General features: G+C 42.5%; 1 protein-coding gene across 2 annotated transcripts; it reads left to right on the top strand.

The window, feature by feature from the left end:
• The first annotated feature begins 1,959 nt into the window (after window positions 1–1,959).
• Window positions 1,960–23,316, top strand: COIL (coilin). Of its 2 annotated transcripts, XM_019982070.2 has the most exons (7): window positions 1,961–2,237; window positions 13,258–14,368; window positions 14,487–14,573; window positions 15,064–15,111; window positions 18,024–18,093; window positions 21,035–21,123; window positions 22,355–23,316. In XM_019982070.2, exons 1-7 carry the CDS (start codon window positions 1,993–1,995, stop codon window positions 22,418–22,420), a joined length of 1,716 nt encoding a protein of 571 aa, XP_019837629.2. In that variant the 5' UTR covers window positions 1,961–1,992; the 3' UTR covers window positions 22,421–23,316. The 2 variants fall into 2 exon arrangements, with proteins under 2 accessions (XP_019837630.2, XP_019837629.2); XM_019982071.2 differs by lacking the exon at window positions 15,064–15,111 and having other exon boundaries at window positions 1,960–2,237.
• Window positions 23,317–24,681: the final 1,365 nt, after the last annotated feature.

Raw genomic sequence — 24,681 nt, 5'->3', positions numbered from 1 at the left:
TGAAAAATTTGCCTTAAAGCTCAACATTCAGAAAATGAAGATCATGGCATCCGGTCCCATCACTTCATGGGAAATAGATGGGGAAACAGTGGAAACAGTGTCAGACTTTATCTTTTTGGGCTCCAAAATCACTGCAGATGGTGATCGCAGCCATGAAATTAAAAGACGCTTACTCCTTGGAAGAAAAGTTATGTCCAACCTAGATAGGATATTGAAAAGCAGAGACATTACTTTGCCAACAAAGGTCCATCTAGTCAAGGCTATGGTTTTTCCAATGGTCATGTATGGATGTGAGAGTTGGACGGTGAAGAAACCTGAGTGCCCAAGAATTGATGCTTTTGAACTGTGGTGTTGGAGAAGACTCTTGAGAGTCCCTTGGACTGCAAGGAGATCCAGTCAGTCCATCCTAAGGGAGATCAGTCCTGGCTGTTCATTGGAAGGACTGGTGCTGAAGCTGAAACTCCAGTACTTTGACCACCTCATGCAAAGAGTTGACTCATTGGAAAAGACTCTGATGCTGGGAGGGATTGGGGACAGGAGGAAAAGGGGACGACAGAGGATGAGAGGGCTGGATGGCATCACCGACTCGATGGACGTGAGTCTGAGTGAACTCCGGGAGATGGTGATGGACAGGAAGGCCTGGCGTGCTGCAATTCATGGGGTGGCAAAGAGTCGGACATGACTGAGTGACTGAACTGATTGAATTTGTCTTGATTCATGGACCTAAAATTCCAGGTTCCTGTGCAATATTGCTCTTTACAGCATTGGACTTTACTTCCATCACCAGTCACATCCACCACTGGGTGTTGTTTTTGCTTTGGCTCTGTCTCTTCACTCTTTCTGGAGTTATTTCTCCACTGATCTCCAGTAGCATATTGGGCACCTACCGGCCTGGGTTGTTCATCTTTCAGTGTCCTATCTTTTTGCCTTTTCATACTGTTCATGGAGTTCTCCAAGCAAGAATACTGAAGTGTTTTTCTATTCCCTTCTCCAGTGGGCCACGTTTTGTCAGAATTCTCCACCATGACCCATCTGTCTTGGGTGGCCCTGCACACCATGGCTCATACTTTCATTGAGTTAGACAAGGCTGTGATCCATGTGATCAGTTTGATTAGTTTTCTGTGATTGTGGTTGTCATTCTGTCTTACCTCTGATGGAGAGCTTATTGGAAGCTTCCTGATGGGAAAGGCTGACTGAGGGGAAACCTGGGTATTGTTCTGATGGGCAGGGCCATGCTCAGTAACTCTTTAATCCAACTTTCTGTTGATGGGCTAATGGAATACTGGAAATAGTTTTTAAAGAATGATTTGTAGTTGAGTTTAGCATGTACCTTGGAAGGAGTTCAAGGAATTGACTGATACTGCCAGTAACATAAGTCCCTCCATACTTATCTACTTACATAAGTCAGCAAGTTTTCTCAGGGATTGACATCTATAAAAACAAACCAAAAACATAGGTCCAAAATTGATGGCGAGCCCTGTCTTATTTAGTAATATTCATTCACAAAGATTCATATTAAAAAAAAAACCACACATGGCTGCATTTATTAATAGCTATATTGCCATGTCCATTTTATTTTTCCTGTTTAATAATTATGTGACAAAATGTGTGGTGTTTCATGCTATTTTGATCAACGATGTCCCACTAGAAATAATAACAACTCAATCCAGAACAGATTGTGTTATTTTACGTATATGAGCAAATATCTTAGAAAAACAGCACTGCTCAGCAGTGTTTGTCTAGACAGTTGACTAAATTCGGACCCTACCTAGTGCTCAGGAGAAAAGGAATAAACGCCTATCTGTTATCCTCTTCCGCCGTCCTGCCCTGAACTGAATGGAATCTACTCCGCTCCGCGTTGCCCTTCAGAGTTCTGTCGCAGCCACTCCCACCAATAGGGGGCACTCGTTCACAGGCTCCCGGGGGCGGGCCCCGAGCACGCCTCTCGGTCGCCCGGTCGAGTCTCTCGGCTTCCGTTGCGCATCGAGCAAGATGGCAGCCTCCGAGACGGTTAGGCTACGGCTTCAATTCGATTACCCGCCGCCCGGCGCCCCGCACTGCACGTCTTTCTGGCTTCTCATCGACCTGAACGGATGCCGAGTCGTCACAGACCTCATCAGTCTGATCCGCCAGCGCTTCGGCTTCAGTTCCGGGGCCCTCCTGGGCCTCTACTTGGAGGGGGCGCTCTTGCCCCCCGCCGAGAGCGCGCGCCTGGTACGAGACAACGACTGCCTCAGGTGCGCGGGCGGGGCGGCGCGGCGGGGCCGGGCGCGCGCCTGCGCACGCCGGGGCGCCGCCGGCTCCGGAGGCCGCGGGGCTGAGGGGCCGGCTGGCGGGGGGCTGAGAGCGGCTCTTCTGTGAACCCGGGGGCCTCTGGCCGATCTAGTCAGGGTGGGGGACCGAACGTGGAAAAGCCCCGGCCTGCTGTCTGGGCAGGGCCCGCGTCTCTTCCAGCCTCGGTTTGCCGAGCGCTTGCTCCGCCGGGCACCGTTGTTAGGTGCGCGGCGCGGGCCTGCCTCGGACTCGGCCTTGCCCTGGCGGCTCGCGGCCCCGAGCAGACACCAACAGGCGTGTCTTCTTCCCCAGGTGCGGTTTCTCCGGTCTCGGAGCGCATGCCATACCGCCTGCGGGCCTAGTTCTCTGTCTCATTTGGGTTCAGTTAAATAGGTGTTTGGGATCTTTTGGCTTTGAATTGGGAAACCAAAGTTTTAAATATTCTTTTGGAAATTAAAAAAAAAAAAATGGCACTGAGATGAGTGTGAAGGTGCAGTTGTGTAAATTGCTCACTTGTGGCTCATATGTCTCAGTAAAATGGTAATTCAGTCGTTTTGTTACAGGAAGAGGGACCCCCTTCCAGGGCCCAAAACTGGGCTCTTGTCTAACAGTAGGAAATGAATTGTCCAAGGAGACACGTGTGCTGACAAAGCAAGAGATTTTATTGGGAAAGGGCACCCGGTGGAGAGCAGTAGGGTAAGGGAACCCAGGAGAACATTTCTGTCTCAGGGCTTGCAGTTCTATGGTGATGGGATTAGTTTCTGGGTTGTCCTTAGCCAATCATTCAGAGTCCTTCCTGGTGGTGCAGGCTTGTTCAGCCAAGAAGGGTGCCAGAGAGGATTCTGGGAGGTGGGCCGACAGGTAGTGTCTCCTTTTGACCTTTCCCAAACTCTTCTGGTTCAGTTTAGTTGCTCAGTCGTGTCTAACTCTTTGCGACCCCATGAATCACAGCACACCAGGCCTCCCTGTCCATCATCAACTCCCGGAGTTCACTTAAACTCATGTCCATCGAGTTGGTGATGCCATCCAGCCATCTCATCCTCTGTTGTCCCCTTCTCCTCCTGCCCACAATCCCTCCCAGCATCAGGGTCTTTTCCATTGAGTCAACTCTTCGCATGAGGTGGCCAAAGTATTGGAGTTTCAGCTTCAGCATCAGTCCTTCCAATGAACACCCAGGACTGATCTCCCTTAGGATGGACTGGTTGGATCTCCTTGCAGTCTAAGGGACTCTCAAGAGTCTTCTCCAACACCACAGTTCAAGAGCATCAATTCTTCGGCGCTCAGCTTTCTTCACAGTCCAACACTCACATCCATACATGACCACTGGAAAAACCATAGCCTTGACTAGATGGACCTTTGTTGGCAAAGTAATATCTCTGCTTTTGAATATGCTGTCTAGGTTGGTCATAACTTTCCTTCCAAGGAGTAAGCATCTTTTAATTTCATGGCTGCAGTCACCATCTGCAGTGATTTTGGAGCCCCCAAAATAAAGTCTGACACTATTTCCACTGTTTACCCATCTATTTCCCATGAAGTGATGGGACCAAAAGCCATGATCTTAGTTTTCTGAATGTTGAGCTTTAAGCTAACTTTTCCGCTCTCCTCTTTCACTTTCATCAGGAGGCTTATTAGTTCCATGTTCCTTACCAGGACCTCCTGTCCTAAAACAACTCATGCAAATAGTTACTATGGTGCCTGGCCAGGGTGGGCGGTTTCAATCAGTGTTCTTCCCCTAACAGTTTCAGTTTGGATTCATATATTGGATGATTTATTTAGGGCTTCTTTTTTTTTAATGTTAGATTTATTTATTTTGAAGGATGATTGCTTTACAATATTATGTTGCTTTCTGCCAAACATCAACATGAATCGGCAATAGGTATACCTATGTCCCCTCCCTCTTGAATCCCCCTCCACCTCACTCTCCCATCTCACCCCTCTAGGTTGTTACAGAGCCCCAGTTTGAGTTCCCTGTCATACAGCAAATTCCCCCTGGCTGGGTGTTTTACATATGGTAGAGTGTATGTTTCCATGCTCCTCTCTTCGTGCCTCCCACCCTCTCCTTCTTCCCCAACCCGACGTGTCCGTAAGTCTGCTCTTTATATCTGCATCTTCACTGCTGCCCTGCAGATAGGTTCATCAGTAGCATCTTTCTAGATTCCATATATTTGCGTTCATATATATTTGTTTTTCTCTTTCTGACTTACTTCACTCTGTATAATAGGCTCTAGTTCATCCACCTCTTTAGAACTGACTCAAATGCGTTCCTTTCTATGGCTGAGTAATAGTCCATTGTGTGTATGTAGATGAACATCTAGGGAGCTTCCGTGTCCTAGCTGTTGTAAATACTGCTGCAGTGAATATCGGGATACATGGGTCTTTTTCAGTTTTGGTTTCCTCAGGGTATATGCCTAGTGATGGGATTGCTGGGTCATATGGTGGTTTTATTCCTAGTTTTTAAAGGACTCTCCATACCATCTTCCATAGTGGCTGTATCAGTTTATATTCCCACCAACAGTTCAAGAGGTTTCTCTCTTCTCCACACCCTCTCCAGCATTTATTGTTTGTAGATTTTTTGATGATGGCCATTCTGACCAGTGTGAGATGATACCTCTTTGTAGTTTTGATTTGCATTTCTCTAATAATGAGCGTTGCTGAGCATCTTTTCATGTGTTTATTAGCCATCTGTGTGGTTTCTTTGGAGAGATGTCTGTTTAGGTCTTTTGCCCACTTTTTGATTGGGTTGTTTGTTTTTCTGGTATTGATTTATATGAGTTGCTTGTATATTTTAGAAATTAATCCTTTGTTGTTTCATTTGCTATTATTTTCTCCCATTCTGAGCGTTGAGTTTTCACCCTGTTTATAGTTTCCTTTGCTGTGAAAAAACTTTTAAGTTTAATTAGGTCCCATTTGTTTATTTTTGTTTTTCTTTCCATTACTCCAGGAGGTTGGTCATATAGGATCTTGCTGTGATATATGTCATAGAGTATTCTGCCTATGTTTTCCTCTAAGGGTTTTATAGTTTCTGGTCTTACATTTAGGTTTTTAATCTATTTTGAGTTTATCTTTGTGTATGGTGTTGTAATTTCATTCTTTTACATGTAGCTGTCCAGTTTTCCCAGCAGCACTTATTGAAAAGACTATCTTTGCCCCATTGTATATTCTTGCCTCTTTTGTCAAAAACAAGGTACCCGTAGGTGCCTGGGTTTGTTTCTGGGCTTTCTGTCTTGATCCATTGGTCTATATCCCTTTTTTTGTGCCAGTTCCAAACTGTCTTGATGACTGTAGATTTGTAGGATAGTCTGAAGTCGGGAAGGTTGATTCCTCCAGCTCCATTCTTCTTCTCAAGATTGTTTGGTTACCCGGGATCGTCTGTGTTTCCGTGTGAATTGTGAGACTTCTGTTCGAGTTCTGTGGAGATTGCCATTTGTAGTTTACTAGGGCTCACATTGTGTCTCTAGGCTGCATTTGTAGTGCAGGCGCTTTCGCAGTGCTCACCCCCCAGTCTAGGGGCACGGAGCGTCTCGCCATCTGTCTGTGTCATCTTCGATTTCTTCATCGGTGTCTTGCAGTTTTCTTTTATCTCCTTAGGCAGGTATATTCCTAGGTATTTCATTATTTTTGTTGCAGTAGTAAATGGAATTGATTCCTTAATTTCTCTTTCTGATTTTTCATTGTTAGTATATAGGAATGCAAGTGATTTCTGTGTATTAATTTTGTATGTACAAAATCAAGGCTTCTTATTAAAAGCTTCATTTACAGTGAAAAAAAATTAGAGTTGTGAACCAGGCTACTTCCTTGTGCTTGCTCTTTGTTGAATGTTGAATATTCGTTTTCCCAGAGTATGTCAGATTCATAGGATTTTTTCATAGCATCAGGGAATGTAATTTGGAACAGTTGCTGTATCTTTGAGTGCATGTTTGTATCTTTCTGTCTTTCTTATAAAAGCAGGAATACTATGATTTACTAATAATGTTTATTTCCAATGACAATTTGAAATAGTCCAGGTTTCAAAAAAAGTGTGTTTCTTTTTTATTCATTCTATTCTCTTTGCAATTCAGGGACTGTTTATTATAAATAATGCATCCTCTCCTGTTACGTTTACTTTCTGATCTCTCTCCTGCTTCATGAATTAATAACTTGCTGATAGCTAATTGCGGTTGTACTTCATTTAATGAAGCATCTGAAAATTAAACTCTTTATAATGAAGTTAGCAATGTCAAAAGCAAACTATGAAAGCTCCTGTAGGAAATAAGTACAGCACCAATGGCAGGCAGAATTCTTCCTAAACACCAAATGCACAGTTGCATGTGTCAAGAAATATCTCTGCAGCTGGCTTCAGTGGTAAATGGGGCAGACCTTAGGAAAAAGTTGAATTTGGAAAAGTCCTGTATGTTTTTGTAGTTTCATGTCCCCAGTCATTTGCTTGTCTTCCTCAGACAGACTCACTTTTCTTCAGAGCTACAGAAGAAAACAATCTCTTTTCTCAACGGTACCTAATATTTTTGGAGTAGAGCGAACTAGTTTTGTGTTTCTGTATATTATCTTGTGTCATGTGGACTGGATAATTATTCCACGTTTTGCTGCTAAGTGCAGATGGTTGAGAAAGGAGAGATCATTATGGAACACGAATGATCAGGGAATTCAGCAGTAACTGAAGGGTAGGTGGGGAAATGTTGGATGGCCCTGTATAGTTGTGGAGACGGAAGCAATATTAACTTGGTGAATTTGACCAGCAGAAGGGCTTTGTTGGGATTGCCAGGAGTGCTTAGAGAATTCTCATGAGGGAACATGGGGCCTGGTTGTGGGAATCATGAGAAATAAGCCTGGAGGCTCAAGAGCATCTCCACACTTGTCTGCTGCGGTCACTTCCTCACAGCCCTTTCTTTTGAACCCCCAGAAGCTGACACCTCTGCCCCCAGGCTGCTGACAGTGGCCTCCTGAAGGCGGTCTCCATCTCCCCTGGGAAGAGGATGCACTCCCGTTGGCCTGGAGCCCCGTTAGCCTGCGAGGGCCGCTCTGATGAAATACCACAGGCTTAAGCAACCGAAAGTTCTCTCTCACTATTCTGGAGCCTGAAAAGATTAAGATGTTGGCAAGTTTTGGTTTTTACTGAGGCCCCTGTCCTTGGCTCGTGGGTATTTCTCTTGCTGTGTCTTCACATGACCTTTTCTCTGTTGTCACAAAAAGGCACATGACCTGATGTCTCCTTATGTGTCCAAATTTTCTCTCTCATCAGGACACCAGTCACAGTGGACTAGGGCCCACTCTAACGGCCTTACCTTAATTTTATTACCTCTTCAAAGGCTCTGTCTCTAAATACAGTCACTTTAGAGTACTCTGGGTTAGGGCTTCACAGAAGAATTTTAAGGGGACACGATTTAGCCTATTACACTCCCTGAAGAGAGCTTCACAGGCTCTCTCTGTTGAAGAGTCATTCTGTGAGGAAACAAAGTGCCTTCTCTCCTCTGTCACTCTTTGACCCTGTGACATTTGATGCTTATTATTAAATACAGAACGTTAGAGACGAGTTCTCATTTCATATTGCTGTGATCAGTAGCTCCTTGGATGGCCAGCCAAGCCCCTCTGACATGTCTGTGAGGCTGGCAGTGAGCGTGAAGAAGACAGTGTTTGAGCCAGACTGAGAGCAGTCTGGTTTCTGGAAATCTTGGATGCCAGAGAAGGCCCTTGCCATTAAGGCTGCTGCTCCTTGTGCAGCTCTGGGTCTCTTGATGCCAAATCTCATTTTGTGGCATGCTGATGGTTTGAGGAGTATAGAACACCGGGTGCTCTTGTCTGTCATATCGAGGCGCGTGCTTGTCTAATGCCCTCGGGTTTTCCCTGGACATACTGCTGTGGTGGATGTTCTTCTGTATCTTTGTGTACGTGAGCAATGACTCAGTAAGATCATTCCTAGAAGGGGTGCTATTTGGTCAAATGTTAAAATTTGATGAGTACTGTCAGGTTGGCCTCCAAAAAAGTTGTACAGGTCTGTATTTATGCCAAGAATATGTGGATTACCTCTGTTCAATATTGTGTGAAAGATAAGACAGGAGAGTGATTAAGAGATCAGGGTCTGGATTCAGAGCTCTGGATTCGAATTTTGGCTCTACGACTCATTAACTGTGTGCCCTTGCTCAGATGACTGACTTCTCTGTAGGTGGTGATGCCGGGGACAGATGGGACCCCAAGAGATTGCAGATTCCTGCGTACACCCACTTTTTTGAATTCACCTCCATTTGATGGGACAAGTTCATTAAAAACCCACCAACTCCTGTCCTCAGAAGACATTCATTTTATTAATACATTCATTGTATTAACAAAAATTAGAGCTGACATTTAGATAGCTCTTGCTCTTAGCCCAGCACTGCTGTAAACATATATGGTAGCTCATTGAGTACTATAATTATTACCCTCATTTTCACAGATGAGAAAAGTTGAAATAATGATATTTTAAACTTAACCGAAGGCAGAAGAAGATTTGAATTCAGTCCCTTTGGCCTTGGCAGGCAATGACTGGGGGGAGTGGGGAGGTGTCGGGCAGTACACATGGTCGTGTCTTTATTTATATATGATAGAATCCTCAGAGTGAACTTGCAGATTTAAAGGGAATCCCTTACATTTTAATTTTACCCAGTTTGCCTGGCAAAGAGTTTAGTGAACAGGGAGTCTGTCTTAAAAATTTCTTGGAATCAAAGACAGGTAACTATACAGGTAGTCTGTTTTCACTGGTAATTATACAGGTCGTTCACTTTTCTTTGTAAAAGGACAGCTTCATTCACTTCTGTTTGTAAGCAGACAGTTACATTTGTTGTCTGTGATCCAAGTGGAGAAATGAAGAGCATTGCCAGAAAAGTGCCCACCCTAATAAGAAGGGTAGCGGGCAAGTGAGCCGTTTCTCGTTCCCTGGCTGGCATTTAGTTTCTCAGTCTTTGTTCCAAACTGAAATTATCTTCAATAGCAGCAGATAGCAGTCACAGGTCAAGTACCCACAGATCCTTGGTCTTGGGAATGGGTGAGGGGACGCTCAAGCTGCTCTGGAAGGCTCCTCTGAAAGCCAGGGGTCCTGCCTGCAGTGGATACAGCACGTATGGAGTTTCAGTGAATTAATGAGCCTCAGTGACTGAACAGAAAGTCTTACATCTGTTTTCTTTTTATTTACTTATTTATTTTAATTGGAGGATAGTTACAGTATTATGACGGTTTTTGCCATACATCAGTTTGAATTGGCCACAGGTATACATGTGTCCCGTACATGTGTCCTGTACACGTGTCCCCCTCCACCTTGAACCCCCCTCCCACCTCTCTCCCCACCCTACCCTGTGGGTTGTCCCAGAGCACCGGCTTTGCGTGCCCTGCTTCACGCATCGAACGTGCACTGGGCATCTATTTTACATACGGTAATGTATATGTTTCAGTGCTGTTCTCTCAAATATCCCACCCTCTCCTTCTCCCACTGAGTCCAAAAGTCTGTTCTTTACATCTGTGTCTCCTTTGCTGCCCTGCATGTAGGATCGTTGGTAGCGTCTTTCTAAATTCCATATATATACGTTAATATACGGTATTTGTCTTTCTCTTTCTGACTTACTTCACTCTGTATAATAGGCTCCAAGTTCATCCACCTCATTTGAACTGACTCAGATGTGTTCCTTTTTATAGCTGAGTGGTATTCCACTGCAGTATGTATGACAGCTTCCTTATCCACTCATCTGCCAGTGGACACCTAGGTTTTTCCATGTCCTGGCTATTGTAAACGGTGCTGCTATGAACACTGGGATACACGTGTCTCTTTCACTTCTGGTTTTCCCGGGTTGTATCCTCAGCAGTGGGATTACTGGGTCGTATGGCAGTTGTATTCCCAGTTTTTTTTTTTTTTTTTTAAGGAATCTCCACACTGTTCTCCGTAGTGGCTGTACCAGTTTGCATTCCCACCAATGATGTAAGAGCATTCCCTTTTCTCTATACCCTCTCCAGCATTTATTGTTTGTAGACTTTTTGATGATGGCCATTCTGACCGGTCTGAGATGATACCTCACTGTGGTTTTGATTCGCATTTCTCTGATAATGAGCGATGTTGAGCATCTTTTCACGTGTTCGTTGGCCATCTGTGTGGCTTCTTTGGAGAGATGTCTGTTTAGGTCTTCTGCCCACTTTTTGACTGGGTTGTTTCTTTTTCTGGTATTGAGCTGCATGAGCTGCGTGTATATTTTGGAGATTAATTCTTCGTCAGTTGCTTCGTTTGCTGTTATTTTCTCCCACTCTGAGGTCTGTCTTTTCACCTTGCTTATAGTTTCCTTCGTTGGGCAAAAGCTTTTAAGTTCAACTGGGTCCCATGTGTTCATTTTTGTTTTTCTTTCCATTACTCCAGGAGGTGGGTCATGTAGCATCTTGCTGTGATTTATGTGATAGAGCGTTCTGCCTGTTTTCCTGTAAGAGTTTTATAGTTTCTGGTCTTACATTTAGGTCCTTAATCCATTTTGAGTTTATTTTTGTGTGTGGTGTCAGAAAGTGTTCTCATTTCACTCTTTTACATGTAGTTGACCACTTTCCCAGCACCACTTGTTGACGAGATTGTGTTTTCTCCATGATATGTTTTTTTGCCTCCTTTGTCAAAGATAAGGTGTCCATAGGTGCGTGGACTTCCTGCATCTATTTTCAAAGTGTGATGAAAAGTTTGGTACTAATTATCATCTCAGGATTCAAACCTGAATCATTGCATTGCTACAAGTGAAAACAAATCGATCAAAGATGTGATGGAAAGTTCCGTATCCGTCAAGTTCCTCAGTTGTTCTTAGATTCACAGTATGCCAGACTAGCTTTTGCCAGTTTAAGGGTTACTTCCTTGCTGCTAGGTGCCTACGTCCACAGCTGAGAACAGCAGGCAATGAGTTTTTATTATGTAAGTCCCTGCTATTTCAGAGTTTTATTTCTCTCTGTGTCCTCCTTCTGGTGTCAGTAACTTTTATTTTATCTTTATGTGTATGTGTCTGTATATTTGTGTATTCTGAAGAATAACGGAGGATTTTTTTCAACTACCACATTGAGATAAATCCATAGGATTAATGTACCTTCAAAAATATAAAGAATGCTTATAATCTATTTTATTACTCACTGGTTGTACTTTATTTTCAAATATGATTGTCTGCATTGTTCCCTGGTCACTAAAAGTACTTGATGAAAGGTATAGCTGTATGTAAATATATTGAAAGAATAATGTTTGTTTTTAGCAGGCATTTTTAAACACCCACTGTGTGCTTGACATTGGTGACGCTCACTGAGGTTTCTGTCACTCTGGCTGTGCATATTAGAATTAACTGTCGCCAGTCCATGGAGGAACAGAATTCCTTTACTACAGTAAAGTGCTGTTGGGTGAACTGTGTATTAGAGTTCTCCAGAGAAACAGAAACAATACGAGCTGACACAGACATGAGCTGTAGATGTAGAAATGAGGTTTTCAGTAAGGACTTGGCTCATGAGATTATGGAAACTGAGAAGTCCCAAGATCTGCAGTTGGCAATCTGGAAACCGGGGAAAGCTGATGGTAAAGTTCCAGCCCAAGTGCAAAGGCCTGAGAACCAGGAAAGCTGATGGTATATTTCAGTCTGATTCCTAGTCTAAACGAAGAGACATTCTTCTGATGTCCCAGCTAAAAGATAGGCAGGGGGTGGCAATTCCTCTTGCTCTGCCTTTTATTCTGAGTCCCATTCATATTGGGAGCGTCTGCTCACAAAGGCGGGCTTCCCAGTGGCACTGGTGGTGAAGAATCCGCCTCCCAATGCAGGAGACTTAGAGATGGGAGTTCGATCCCTAGGCTGGGAACATCCCCTGGAGGAGGGCACAGCAACCCATTCCAGTATTCTTGCCTGGAGAATCCCATGGACATAGCAGCCTGGTGGGCTACAGTCTGTAGGGTCACGAAGGGTTGGGCACGACTGAAGCGACTTAGCACACACACATGCTCATCAGTCTATTTAGTGTACAAATTCAGATGTTAATCTCATTCTGAAACACCCCTCCACACACACCCAGAACAGTGTTTAACCAAATATCTGGGTACCCCAGGGCCTGTTGACCAATCTGGGGTCAATAGGGTCAGATTGAAAGTGAAAGTCAGTCATGTCTGACTCTTTGCAACCCCATGGACTATATATAGTTCATGTAATTCTCTAGGCCAGAATACTGAAGTGGATACCTGTTCCCTTCTCCAGCAGATCTTTCCAACCCAGGGATTGAACCCAGTTCTCCCACATTGCAGGTGGATACTTTACCAGCTGAGCCAAGAGGGAACCCCAGGAATACTGGAGTGGATAGCCTATCCCTTCTCTAGGGGATCTTCCTGACCCAGGAATTGAATCGGGGTCTCCTGCATTGCAGGCAGATTCTTTACTGACTGAGCTATCCAGGGAAGCCAGGTTGATACATGAAATTAACAATCACCAAATGTTATAGAATTTTATAATGGCTGTCAGTACAGTTTAAAACATGTTCAGTGTTTTCCTAAATTCAAACAAAATAAGAATGAAATCTGATTTAAAAAAATAGCTTACAAACTGAAAACACAACGGGTAATCAGCACTGTCACCATTTAGGGTAGGCACATAACATAGTGGAAAGGTTGTGAACTTTGGGATTAGACAAACAAGCTTGAGTTACATTTCTGTGACTTACTGGCTGTGGATCCTGGGCAGTTACTTGTATGAACTCTAATTTTGTGATCAGTTTTAAAATGAAAAGAAACCTACTTCATGATGGTGTTTAGATGAAAGAAAATCTAATGTTAGGATGCAGTAGATGATCAATAAATAAAACTAGTTATTTGAAAGTTGACCATAAGTGACGCCATAGATCATTTTGTTAAAAAGAGCCTTTTATCTTGAAGTGATTTGACCTTTTTTTCATTGCCTGATGTAGTCATGTTAGCGTATAACTATGTCCTGGAGACATGCTTATGAATTACTAAAGCTTTCTCTCTTGTTCTTTTAACAGAGTTAAATTAGAAGAGAGAGGAATTGCTGAGAGTCCTGTAACAGTTAGTAATGGGGATAGTATTCGTTTATCACCTAGAAAAGCAAAGAAGCGGGCATTTAAGTTGGACGAAGATGAAGAAACTGAACTAGATTACAGAAATTCAAAGAAGCATTGGAAGAGGCATGAGAACAATAACAGTGAGAAGACCTTGGATTTAGAACCGAAAGCCACCACAGACCAGAGTGTGAGTAAAAAAAACAAGAGGAAAAACAAAGCCATGTGTGACGCAGTGGAGATTGATGATGGAGAGACTGAAAAAAAATTGCCAAAGAAAAAGGAGAAACGTGAATATAAAAAACATGCCAAGACTCCCAAGTCTTCTAAAGCACAGTCTGTGAAAGAGTGGACCATCCAGAAGTGCAGCCCTAAAGCTCTTCCTGCTAGAAACAGCCTTGTGAAAGCCAAAAGGAAAGGTGGCATGGTCGTCCGTACAAAAGACAGTGCTGATTCCTCCTCAGAGTCTGAGTCTTACCACGAATCAACCAGTGATGGTCTCAGCAACGTCATCTTGGAGGTCAGACATTCCTCAGAGAAAATCTCGACTGACGTGTCAAAGGAGGGATCCTCTGTGAAAACTACAGCTGCAAACAAAGTGGCTCCAAAAACTGGTTTTACCTCTGTCCCTGTCAAGGGCAAGACCTCCAGAACATCATCATCTAGTTCAGACTCTAGTTCAGAGTCAGACGATCAATGCGTGATGCCAAAAAGCACCCCAGAGTGTACTGCAGAGTTCTTAAAAACTGTAGGCCTCTTTGTGGGAAGAAATTGTCCAGGGCCATCATCACAGGCTCCAAACACCGCTGGATGGAAGCAGTCGGACCCAAACAGTGGCAGTCGGACCCAAACAGTCCTCTGTCCTCCTCCCAACGTGACTCTCCCCGCCAGTTTGGGAAGAGGTTGGGGTAGAGGAGAGGACCTTCTTTCCTGGAAGGGAGCGAGGGGCCGGGGTATGCGGGGGAGAGGTCGAGGACGAGGGCATGCTGTTCCCTATGTTTTAAATAGAAACGCCGACTATCAGAAGCAACAGCAGTTGAATGAAATGGTGACAAACTCATCTACCATCATCCAGGTAAGTATTACTGTGAGCTCATGTCTTCCCCTTTCCTCGTGTTGTGTGTCTGGAGTTGATGTCGGGGTTCACGTTTTCTCACCAGTAACAAAATCTCATGACTAATACTGTTTTTCAGAATCCCATAGAGACACAAAAGAAGGACTACAGTCTCTTACCACTGTTAGCAGCTGCCCCTCAAGTCGGAGAAAAGATTGCATTTAAGGTATATATTTAAAAAACAACAACAGTTAACAACAAAAGAGTTTATTCGTCTTCCCAATAAACTTATTCATTAGCACATTAGATTACATTTGTATTTATAAATTAATATAATTTATGTTAATAAAATTTAATGAATTATTAAACTAATTTATATTTATAAAAACTCTTCCTGAATCATTATCTTTCATGTTCTCTTGCCAAGCATGTAGTAGGTGCCCAGTAATTATTTTCCGAGTGAATAAAAATGGCTCAGCCTGATGTCTGGAACACAGCAAGTGCTCAATAAAAAAAGGCTCTACATGTCACCTCCAAACCTCCCAAAACCCCCCAAAGAACCTTTCCTACTTGAACCCCTGCTTTGCTACAGGCCCTTGGTAGGGCTTCCTGAGTGGTGGAGTAAGCACCCAAACATGGCATGCTTTGTTTTCTCAGGAGTAAGGAAAAGGAAACACGGGGTATCTGTATTTGTGAGTTTTTTTCTTCTTTTTTAGCTTTTGGAACTAACATCCAATTATTCTCCTGATGTCTCTGACTACAAGGTAAGGGTCTTTATTTACAAATAATCAAATGTCAGTACATTAAAGAAGCTAAAATCATGTTTGATACTGCTAATTACAGATAACAGATTTTTACGGAGTAAACAGTGCCATAAAGTAGAAAATAAAAATATTATCAAAATGTAAACTTTTTAATAATATCACTTTGAAGTCTCCCAGTGTTACTTTTCTTAATACCTAGGAGGAATATAGAATGAGAATAACAAATTTTTTTTTTTACTCAGTTTTTTCTAATGAGCTTAGATACACAAAGTTATTTGAGTATCCCTCCCCATGATCCTCATCTTTGAAAGGAAATAAAATAGCTGTTAGTCAGAAAGGGCTTCCCAGATGGCTCAGTGGTAAAGAATCTATCTGCCAGTGTAGGAGATGCAGGTGGTATGGGTTCAATCCCTGGGTCGGGAAGACCCCCTGGAGTAGGAAATGGAAATCCACTCCGGTATTCTTGCCTGGAGAATCCCGTGGACAGCGGAGCCTGCCGGGTGAGCACGCACGCACAGACTCAGCCAGAAAATTTGATTATTTTCGGCATGGGAATCTATTTCGTATATTTATGAATTCCTATTGGTTCAGTCAGTTCAATGCCTCAGTCGTGTCCGACTCTGCAATCCCATGCATGGACTGCAGCATGCCAGGCTTCCCTGTCCATCATCAGCTCCTGGATCTTGCTCAAACTCATGTCCCTTGAGTTGGTGATGCCATCCAACCATCTCATCCTCTCTCGTCCCCTTCTTCTGCCTTCAGTCTTTCCCAGCATCAGGGTCTTTTCCAATGAGTCAGTTCTTCACATCAAGTGGCCAAAGTATTGGAGTTGGAATAAATATTTAGGACTGATTTCCTTTAGGATGGACTGGTTGGATCTTGCAGTCCAAGGGACTCTCAAGAAAGAGTCTTCTCCAACACCACAGTTCAGAAGCATCAATTCTTTGGTGCTCAGCTTTCTTTATAGTCTAACTCTCACATCCATACGTGACTACTGGAAAAACCACAGCTTTGACTAGACGGACCTTTGACGGCAAAGTAATGTCTCTGCTTTTTAATATGCTGTCTAGGTTGGTCATAGCTTTTCTTCCAAGGAGCAAGTGTCTTTTAATTTCATGGCTGCAGTCACCATCTGCAGTGATTTTGGAGCCCAAGAAAACATTGTTTCCCTATCTATTGGCCATTGTTTCCCCATCTATTTGCCATGAAGTGATGAGACCGGATGCCATGATCTTCGTTTTCTGAATGTTGAGTTTAAGCCAACTTTTTCACTCTCCTCTTTCACTTTCATCAGGAGGCTCTTTAGTTCCTCTTTACTTTCTGCCATAAGGGTGGTGTCATCTGCGTATATGAGGTTATTGATATTTCTCCTGGCAGTCTTGATTCCAGCTTGTGCTTCATCCAGCCCAGCATTCCTATTGGTTCCTATGATCTAATATGGTTTCTTTTGCCTTACCAGTTAACCACAGGTAATTCACAAATATTATCCTTGGAATTTCCTCATTTAATATTTGTGTGGGACTTCATACTAGCATATGAACTTCATCACAGTTCAGCAAAAGTATGACTCAGTTGGATTATAGAATTACATGTTTTCTTCCCTTTCTTACCCATTCAAAATTTTGTTAAAATCTTGTTAAAATGCATACTTTCTTATTTTGATGTGCGATTCAGAATGTAAGTCCATTTTTAAAGGAAATAATCGATAATGTTAACATAGTAATATAGATAAGGTACAACGGTGAATCAATCTGAATTGATACCTTGGAAGTCTTTTAAAATCGTGTGAAGAATCTTTGTTCAAAAGCAGGCTAGAAGAAGAATCAGTTCACGGAGAGATTTGGTTGGTTAGTTCTGGGTAATTGGTGTATTTCCATCTTTTCATCTTAGTTCCTTAATATAGGTGACCACATAACTTATCATCTACATCAGAACACTTGCAAATGAAAAGGAGTACTATTGTATTGATAATTTATATTGAAGGGAAACATAAATGGACCTGTCTTGGGCAAACCAGGATGTTTTTTCACCCTACTACAGATGATTAATTTAATTCTGCAGTATGTGAGGAAATGGAAATAAACCTGGAATTTATATGTCCCACAACCTGTATCAGTCATTGATTCTAGATGATACAGATTTTTAAAATGCGTATTAAATAGATGTTGGTCATTACAGTTATTTTGGAAAGCTGTTTGCCACTTTGTTTCCAGTATTTTTAGGACTTTTTTGAAGTTGCTTTCCAAACCATTTCAAGAGTGAAAATCAGTGTTACTTTTTTGCTTTGATGTCAAATGCTGTTATCCAGCTAGATCATTAGCTTTATTCATTAAGCTTGTCTTTAAAAGTCAGAGCTAAAAAATAAAAATAAAAAAAAATAAAATAAAAGTCAAAGCTATCTTCAAAGAATGTAGTCTCCCCAACCCCCCCGACCCTGTCTAATATGTATCCATGGGATTTTAATTTATGGAGGTGACTGAGTGATAACACAGCAGAGTCAGTGCTACCGAAGAGAGGAATTTATTATTTACATTTCCCAAGAGAAAGGAGAAGGCCACGCCAGGCAGGACTCCAGGTGCCAACAGCTGGCTGTGGCCGGGAGGCGGGGGCAGGAGTGAGGTGCTTCCATCCGGGCCTCCTCGGGGTTGGAGGGCAGGCTGGTTTGGATAACTAGAGGCTGTGGGCTCTAGGGCTGTTCCTAGCTGTGTAGCGCCTGCACCAGGGATGATTTAGACCAGAGAAATGTGGCCTGCTGTGGGAGTTAAGTTTCAAATACATGTTGACTTATTTAAAAATTTTTTGTTGAAATAAAATTCGCATAAAACTCACCATCTTAACTATTTTTAAGAGGTTTTAGCACATTCATCATATTTCACATGTTGGTTTTTGACTTGGACTTTTATTTTTGAAAGGAAGGAAGAATATTAAGCCATAACCCGGAGACCCAGCAAGTAGACATAGAAATTCTTTCATCCTTACCTGGTAAGTCTTCTAGAAAGATATTTGAAAGCGTAGGCTCTTCACCTCCGCACTGGTTTCTGAATAGCTTCTATGCGCAGGAGCCGCTGTCTTCCTTGGCCGCCCTGGTTATGGTGCCCTCTGCTGCCTCCGTCAGCGCAGAGGGCCTGGGGGTGGGCCGCGCGGCGCTTTCGCTAGTGGGGTTTCGTGTCTGCTGAGAGTTGTTGGGTTTGTTCCCCAAACTGTTAGGCACGTTGTTCTTATTATTGTAACCATGTAATTTCATAAAATTACATAAATTAATGAAAATTAATGGCAAAAAAATTATCTATGAAACTTAAATTGAATGGTGACTCAGGATTGTTGCTGAAAATTTTGCTTTTGAATTACATGTGATGGGTTAGCTATAAGAGTTTGGGAGGAATTTGATAAAAATCTGAGAAGATTCTGCACTTAAATTGTGTTGCTAATTTTATATTCTTGCGTCCACTTAAAAAACAAAAACAAAAAACCTCGGGACTTTTCCTGGCAGTTGGGTGGTTAAGCCTCCATGCTCCCAGTGCAGAGCGTGTGGGTTTGATCCCTGGTGGGAGAACTAAGATTCTCCATGCTGTGCGGCATGACCAGAAAACCAAACAAAACCCCTCAAAACTCAAAAACTGGAAATTGCATATATGCATTAGGGATAAAGTTTATAGAAGAAAGACAGCTCCAGTCAGTGACTCATAAGACCTACTAGCTCTGTTTGAAAAGGTTGGCAAATGAATGTACTTCTCTGTGTTAAATCAAAATAAAATGTCAGAAATATAAGTGTAGCCACACTCTCATGCATTATTTTAAATGGTTCCCTGCTTTATGCCTGAATCACCCCACCCATTTTTGGTTCTGAAACCCTGGAATAACAGGGCTTTTATTGTGTATGGCTTAACTTGGGTTGTGTTTGCAGGGGTCCCTGGCCAGAGATTAGAGGCGATCCCTTTTTCTTTAGCAGACTGCAAGGAATTAATTATTTTCTGTTCATGTTTAAATAAGATAGTAAAAGAGTCAAGACTGTAGTATGTAAGAATCATTCAAAAAGATTTTTCAGGGGATTCCCTGGTGGTCCAGTGGTTAGGGTCTGACGCTTTCTCTGCTGGGGCTCAATCCCTGGTTGGGGAACTAAGATCCTGCAAGGTGTGAGGGCACCCAGAAAAAACACAAACAAAAAACCTTACACTGGTTTTCCAGCTCTCTTCTGGTTAGATTTCATTTGAAGAAATCCTCCTTAGGAATGTTGGACAGAGGTTTGTCCGTGGTCAAATTCTGTGGACACAGCCTGATCACTTCTTGTCAGGTGATTGACAGTGATGATATCCAATTAGAACTTTTGTTTTGGGGAGCATCAAGGAACACTTGATCTGTTTTGTAGCAGAAATACAGGTAGTCCTCACTTTGCATAGTTCTAATGAATTTCAGTTTCCATGGTTTTGTTACATAGAACTGTCTCCAGTGACACTGGTATATTAACTCTTCTTTTTAAAAATATTTCTTTATTTCTTTGACTGCACTAGGTCTTAGTTGTAGATCTGAGTTGCAGGATCTTCAGTTGTAGCGTGTGGGGTCTAGTTAGCTGACCAGGGGTCACACCTGGGCTCCCTGCATTGCGAGTGTGGCGTCTTAGCCACTGGACCCCCAGGGAAGCCCCTGTTAGCTGTGAGTGAATGTGTGAAGTACCACCAGCTCCCCAGCCCACGGATCACTGCCCAGTCACGGTGCCCATTGCGATCAGTGACCCGTCGCCTTGCCTCTTTCACTGGCGGTGGGTCGAGGCGCGTGTTACCCAGTCCCCACACCATAGCCCAGTGTGTGTCGTGGTGCCTCCTGGTCTCAGTGATAAACCCACGTGTCACTTTACAAAAGTGGGGAATTGAAATAGGGACTTGGCCAACAAAAATGAAAGCATGACAAAGAAACAAAAAGTGATGATGCTAAAAGTAACATCCAAATTGAATTTAAGTGAAATCATAGAAGAAATAGCTCACTGTGGAAATGCTGACTTTGAGCTTTCTGTGAACTTCTTGACATCAGTGAGGAAAGTGGTCATGATGAAAGGAATAAGGATGTCCTAGAAATTACATCAGCAAAAAAATGAACAAAGCTGTGAAAAAGAAACTCTCAGATCTATCTCATAACATTCAAAACTCAAAGGATAACTTGCTGGAAGTGGACCCAAACAGAAGGGAGTATGACAGCTGTGCCAGGCATGGAAAAGATCCTCGCTCTGCACTGTGGTCAGACGGCAAGGGGGTGAGCGCTGATCAAACCACCCGGGATATGTGTGGACACAGAGCATTCTCTAATTCTCATTTTTTCTGTTTTAAATTAGGTCAGTATCCTACATAAATAGCAGTTTTACTGTGTTTTCATTTCCCTATACAGTAAAGGTTTGAATGTTCCGACAAATTTTGAAGATCATGAGACAGTCATAAGTTTCCCCATTGGTTAAGATTGTTTTGCATGATTTCAGCTTGTGTGGTCATTTTTATAGCCCCACCCTACCATATAAAATGAAGACTGCTGTGTTACCAAGGAAGCATGTATAATTTCTGCGGACACAGCAAGATACAAGAATTTTGCAGAATTCACATTACCTTCTCTTGTTGAAACAAACCAGTTCTGGGGGGGTGGGGATTATCTTGTGGTCACACATGCTTTTCTGGGATTGCTAGTGCTAGTGTATCAGCTCCCTTCTTTTCTGTGAAGGGAGGATGGTCACTGACGAGTGCCTGAGAAGCCCGTCTGCTGACACAGGCTTCACAGCATCTCCTGTCACTGAGCACTCCATGCTTTCCTGTGTGCACCAGCCTCCACGTCAAGGGACACTTCGTTTGTGGTGGTTTTTCTAATGATATGAACTCCCTGTAGAGGAACTTTTTCACTACTGGGAAATGACTTATTGTCTCTCCTTCCTACCGTCTGGTTTCAGCCATGAAAGAACCTGGGAAATTTGATTTGGTTTATCACAACGAAAATGGAGCTGAGGTAGTGGAGTACGCGGTGACGCAGGAGAAGAGGGTAGGCGTGCTTCTCTTTTCGGGATTGCTGGGCCGTCCTTTCACTTGACTGGCTGCTGGTGGGCTGGAAGGTGACACTGCAGCTTCCTGCATTGCCTGCATAACATCAGAGAGGGTCCCAGCCTTGGAGGGGGGTCTCCAGACGTCTCCACCACGTCTCCTTACAGTCACTACTACCTCCCAAGAGTTACCATGATTCTGACTTAGAACAGTGCAGATAATTTTGAAGAATGACATGCAATGATGAATCTGTCTTCTGATTTTGTTTAAGTCCTTAAATTGCCATTTTAGGAAGTATATGGTTTAGAGCTTTGTTGGCAGCCAGACTTCCAGAGATGCTGGAATGGCTGCCTCATTAGAGTATGGTAGCATTGAAGTGAATAGAATTTATATTTAAGAAACCGCTTCTTAAGGTGTTTATATTTGAAATGTTATGATATTATTCTGAAGTTTTAGTATTGCAAAGTCACGTTTTATCTGAAATATAAACTTGTGGAAACCCTAACCAGACTGTATGTTTTGCTTTGTCTTTAGGATAGATGACACTCAGGGATTTACTCCAAAAGCACATTTTTAGGGTCTGTGGTAGGCCCTGCAGATTTGGCCCCGTATCCCGTACTTCTTTATTTGCAATATATGCAGCCCCACTTTTTTGTTGAAATGTATTCTTGGAAACTACACTGGAAAATTAAATGTTGGAGGCTTTCCTCTTGGAGGCCTGAAGTAGGGCCTGTAATTACGTTTTTGGACACTAGATGGCTCTCATTATTCATCCAGATGGCCTTCATTAGCTTTGCTTTCTCTTGGTAAAATGTGAAATAACTCCTCTGTTTTTAGGCAGCACAGGAAAAGAACCATAGAGCTGAATGAAAGGGCATCAGCAGCCTAGTGATAACCCTCTGGGCCGTATCTGCCTCCCAAGAAGTCTGCAGACTGCCTGTCCATAGAGACTCGTTGGGCAAATCCTTCTGACTCCTTGGTAACCAGCTGGTACCACCCGGCCCCAGCCCATGCTCTAAATCAAAGAAAGAGGAAATATGTTTAATATAAAATTTAGCTGTGTTCTAGGTAAACAAGGCCTTCTACCTTAGTTGAACTGAATTTACTGGGACTCAAATTACTTCCAGTCCTCAAGCATTCTTTGCAAATGGAAATTGAAGTTTTTAACTGACTAAAATTCATATGACCTCAAAATGACGTCTCTAAACTGAATATTTTCTGTTTTTCCTCAGATAACCGTTCTTTGGAGAGAGTTAATTGATCCAAGACTGATTATTGAATCTCCGAGTAACACATAAAGTGTGGAGCTTCCCTGAGTATGACCTCTCCACCTCGTGGTTTATAAATGTCTTATTTGTGAAAGTGACTATAACCTGAACTGTTTTTTTTTTAAAAGAAGATTTGTGAGTTGTATGCATTTTCGGTTATCTTCCATTTGCTGCATAGGAAAAAATCTACCTCATCATTTAAAAGAACATGGGTGTTGCTTTTGTAGATCTTTTTTTTTTCCAGGCTTAATCTTAGTAACAAAATTTACAACAAGACATTCCTTCAGGCATCATTTATAAAAACAATACGTACGGTTTCTTCTCCTTTTTATTTTTTTCAACCATCAAGTAGCTTATCGTCAGTAGGAGTTTGTAATACCAAATACAGAAAGTGCTGTATATCTTGTCTCAGTAAGTTTTATTAAGTAACGTTTTAAAACATGAAAGCATGTTACTTGACTTAATTTTTTAAAATTTAAGTTGTTCCATTCAACGTGGAACATCTTATACATTTCAAGTGTTTTATACTTGTGATTGTCAGGAGTTAACCAGTAGCTGGGTTTGTTACAGGCAATGAGTTAAGGAATCCTTTCACACTTTTCTCACCTTTAAGATGAAGGATTCTCAGGGCCTGTGGAGAGCAGTGAAAATAAGTCTGTGTGCCTGGGGAAGAACTGGGGCCCTACTCGAGGGGGTGGATTCACTGTGAGCTCAGGCCAGGGTGACCCGCCCAGCCACTCGATCCCGGGCGCCTGGCTAAGTGTGCTGTGCTGGAGTGAGGGTCTTGAACAGAAACTTCCTTTTCTGTTATTATTCAACACAAAGCTAAAAAAGGCTGAAATATATACTGTGAAAATTGTTTTAACAAAACATCAGATCCCTCCTTTGGCTTTGCAGATTTTTAAATAAAATCATATTGAACTCAACTTTCCTGCTGAGTCATCTTGTTTGGGTTTTGCAGATTGTTACCTTGTTTTATAATAATGCAGAAGATTAAAATTTTCTGTAACAAGGTTTGCCTTGACTAGAGACTCTGATGTCGCAAGGTCTAGTTCTGTGGAGTTCACTAGATCTGGGAGCAACTGGATCAAAGGAAATGTTGTCTACTTTTAAGTTGCATGACATTGATGTGCATCAAAGTTGGTATTTACTGATTTTTAAACGAGAAGTATGACTCCAGAAAGAGTGAGATTAACGTGAATGATGGAATCCTGGTTCTGGGGTCCTGGTGTAAACATGCTTTCTTTCCAGGGTTTAGAAAACAAGACAAATGGTAAAGGCCAACGGGTGCATGAAAACAGTGCTCAGCACCACTGGTCATCAGGGAAGTCAAAACCACAGCGAGACGCCACCTCGCACCTGTTGGGGTGGCTCCCGCCAAAAACACAAGAGATAATCACTGTTGGAGAGGGCGTGGGGAAAAGGAAACCCCTGTGCGCCATTGGTGGGAATGTAGATTCACTATGCAGAACAGTATGGAGGCGCCCCCTGATTTTTTTTTTTAATTAACAATAAAACTATCATATGATCCAGGAGTTTCACTTCTGGGTATTTATCCGAAGAAAACAAAAACACTGACTTAAGAAGATTGCTGTATCCCCATATTCATTGCAGCATTATCTACAATAGTCAAGACACAGAGTCAGTGATACCCACGGATGGATGAAGAATGGATGAAGTGGTGTGTGTGTATACATACATTATTCAGCCATAAGAAAGAATGAAGTCTTGCCATTTGTGATAATATGGATGGATCTTGAGGGCATAATGCTAAATGAATTAAATCAGACAAAGACAAATACTACATGATCTCACTTATCGAATTTCAAAACAAAGATATAAAGAACAGATGGGTGGTTGTCAGTGGCATGGGCTGAAGGTAGGCAAAATGGTAAAGAAGGTCAGAAGTATAAACTTGGAGTTATAAGTGCTGGGGTACAATATACAGTATGGTATCGATAATACTGTATTGCATACTGCATTTGAAAGTTGTTCAGAGAGTAGATCTTACAGGTTCTCATCACAAGAAAAAAATGTTACTGTGGTGACTAGACTTTTTGTGGTGGTCATTTTGCAATGTATGTAAGTATTGAATATGTTATACTCATGAAACTAATGTTATGTGTCAACTAGACCTCAGTTTAAAAATAAAAAAGACCTCAGGATATCTTTTCTTTGGATTATAATCAGTTCATGAGTCACCTTTTCCTCTGTGGTGGTGGTGGTCAAAGTGAATAGCAGGCCTCCAGTCTTGGTATCAATGTAGGGGGTCATTACCTGCATTTTGAAAA

Source organism: Bos indicus, chromosome 19 (assembly GCF_029378745.1).
Source record: "Bos indicus isolate NIAB-ARS_2022 breed Sahiwal x Tharparkar chromosome 19, NIAB-ARS_B.indTharparkar_mat_pri_1.0, whole genome shotgun sequence".
Classification (NCBI taxonomy): Eukaryota; Metazoa; Chordata; class Mammalia; order Artiodactyla; family Bovidae; genus Bos; species Bos indicus.
This window is presented reverse-complemented; position numbering and strand designations above follow the sequence as displayed.

Excerpts from the sequence above, each read along its gene's own strand:
- COIL (XM_019982070.2), top strand. The coding sequence starts at position 1,993 with ATGGCAGCCTCCGAGACGGTTAGGCTACGGCTTCAATTCGATTACCCG. Across the intron at positions 2,238-13,257 it reads CGAGACAACGACTGCCTCAG|AGTTAAATTAGAAGAGAGAG; the intron begins GTGCGCGGGCGG and ends TTCTTTTAACAG. Across the intron at positions 21,124-22,354 it reads CGGTGACGCAGGAGAAGAGG|ATAACCGTTCTTTGGAGAGA; the intron begins GTAGGCGTGCTT and ends GTTTTTCCTCAG.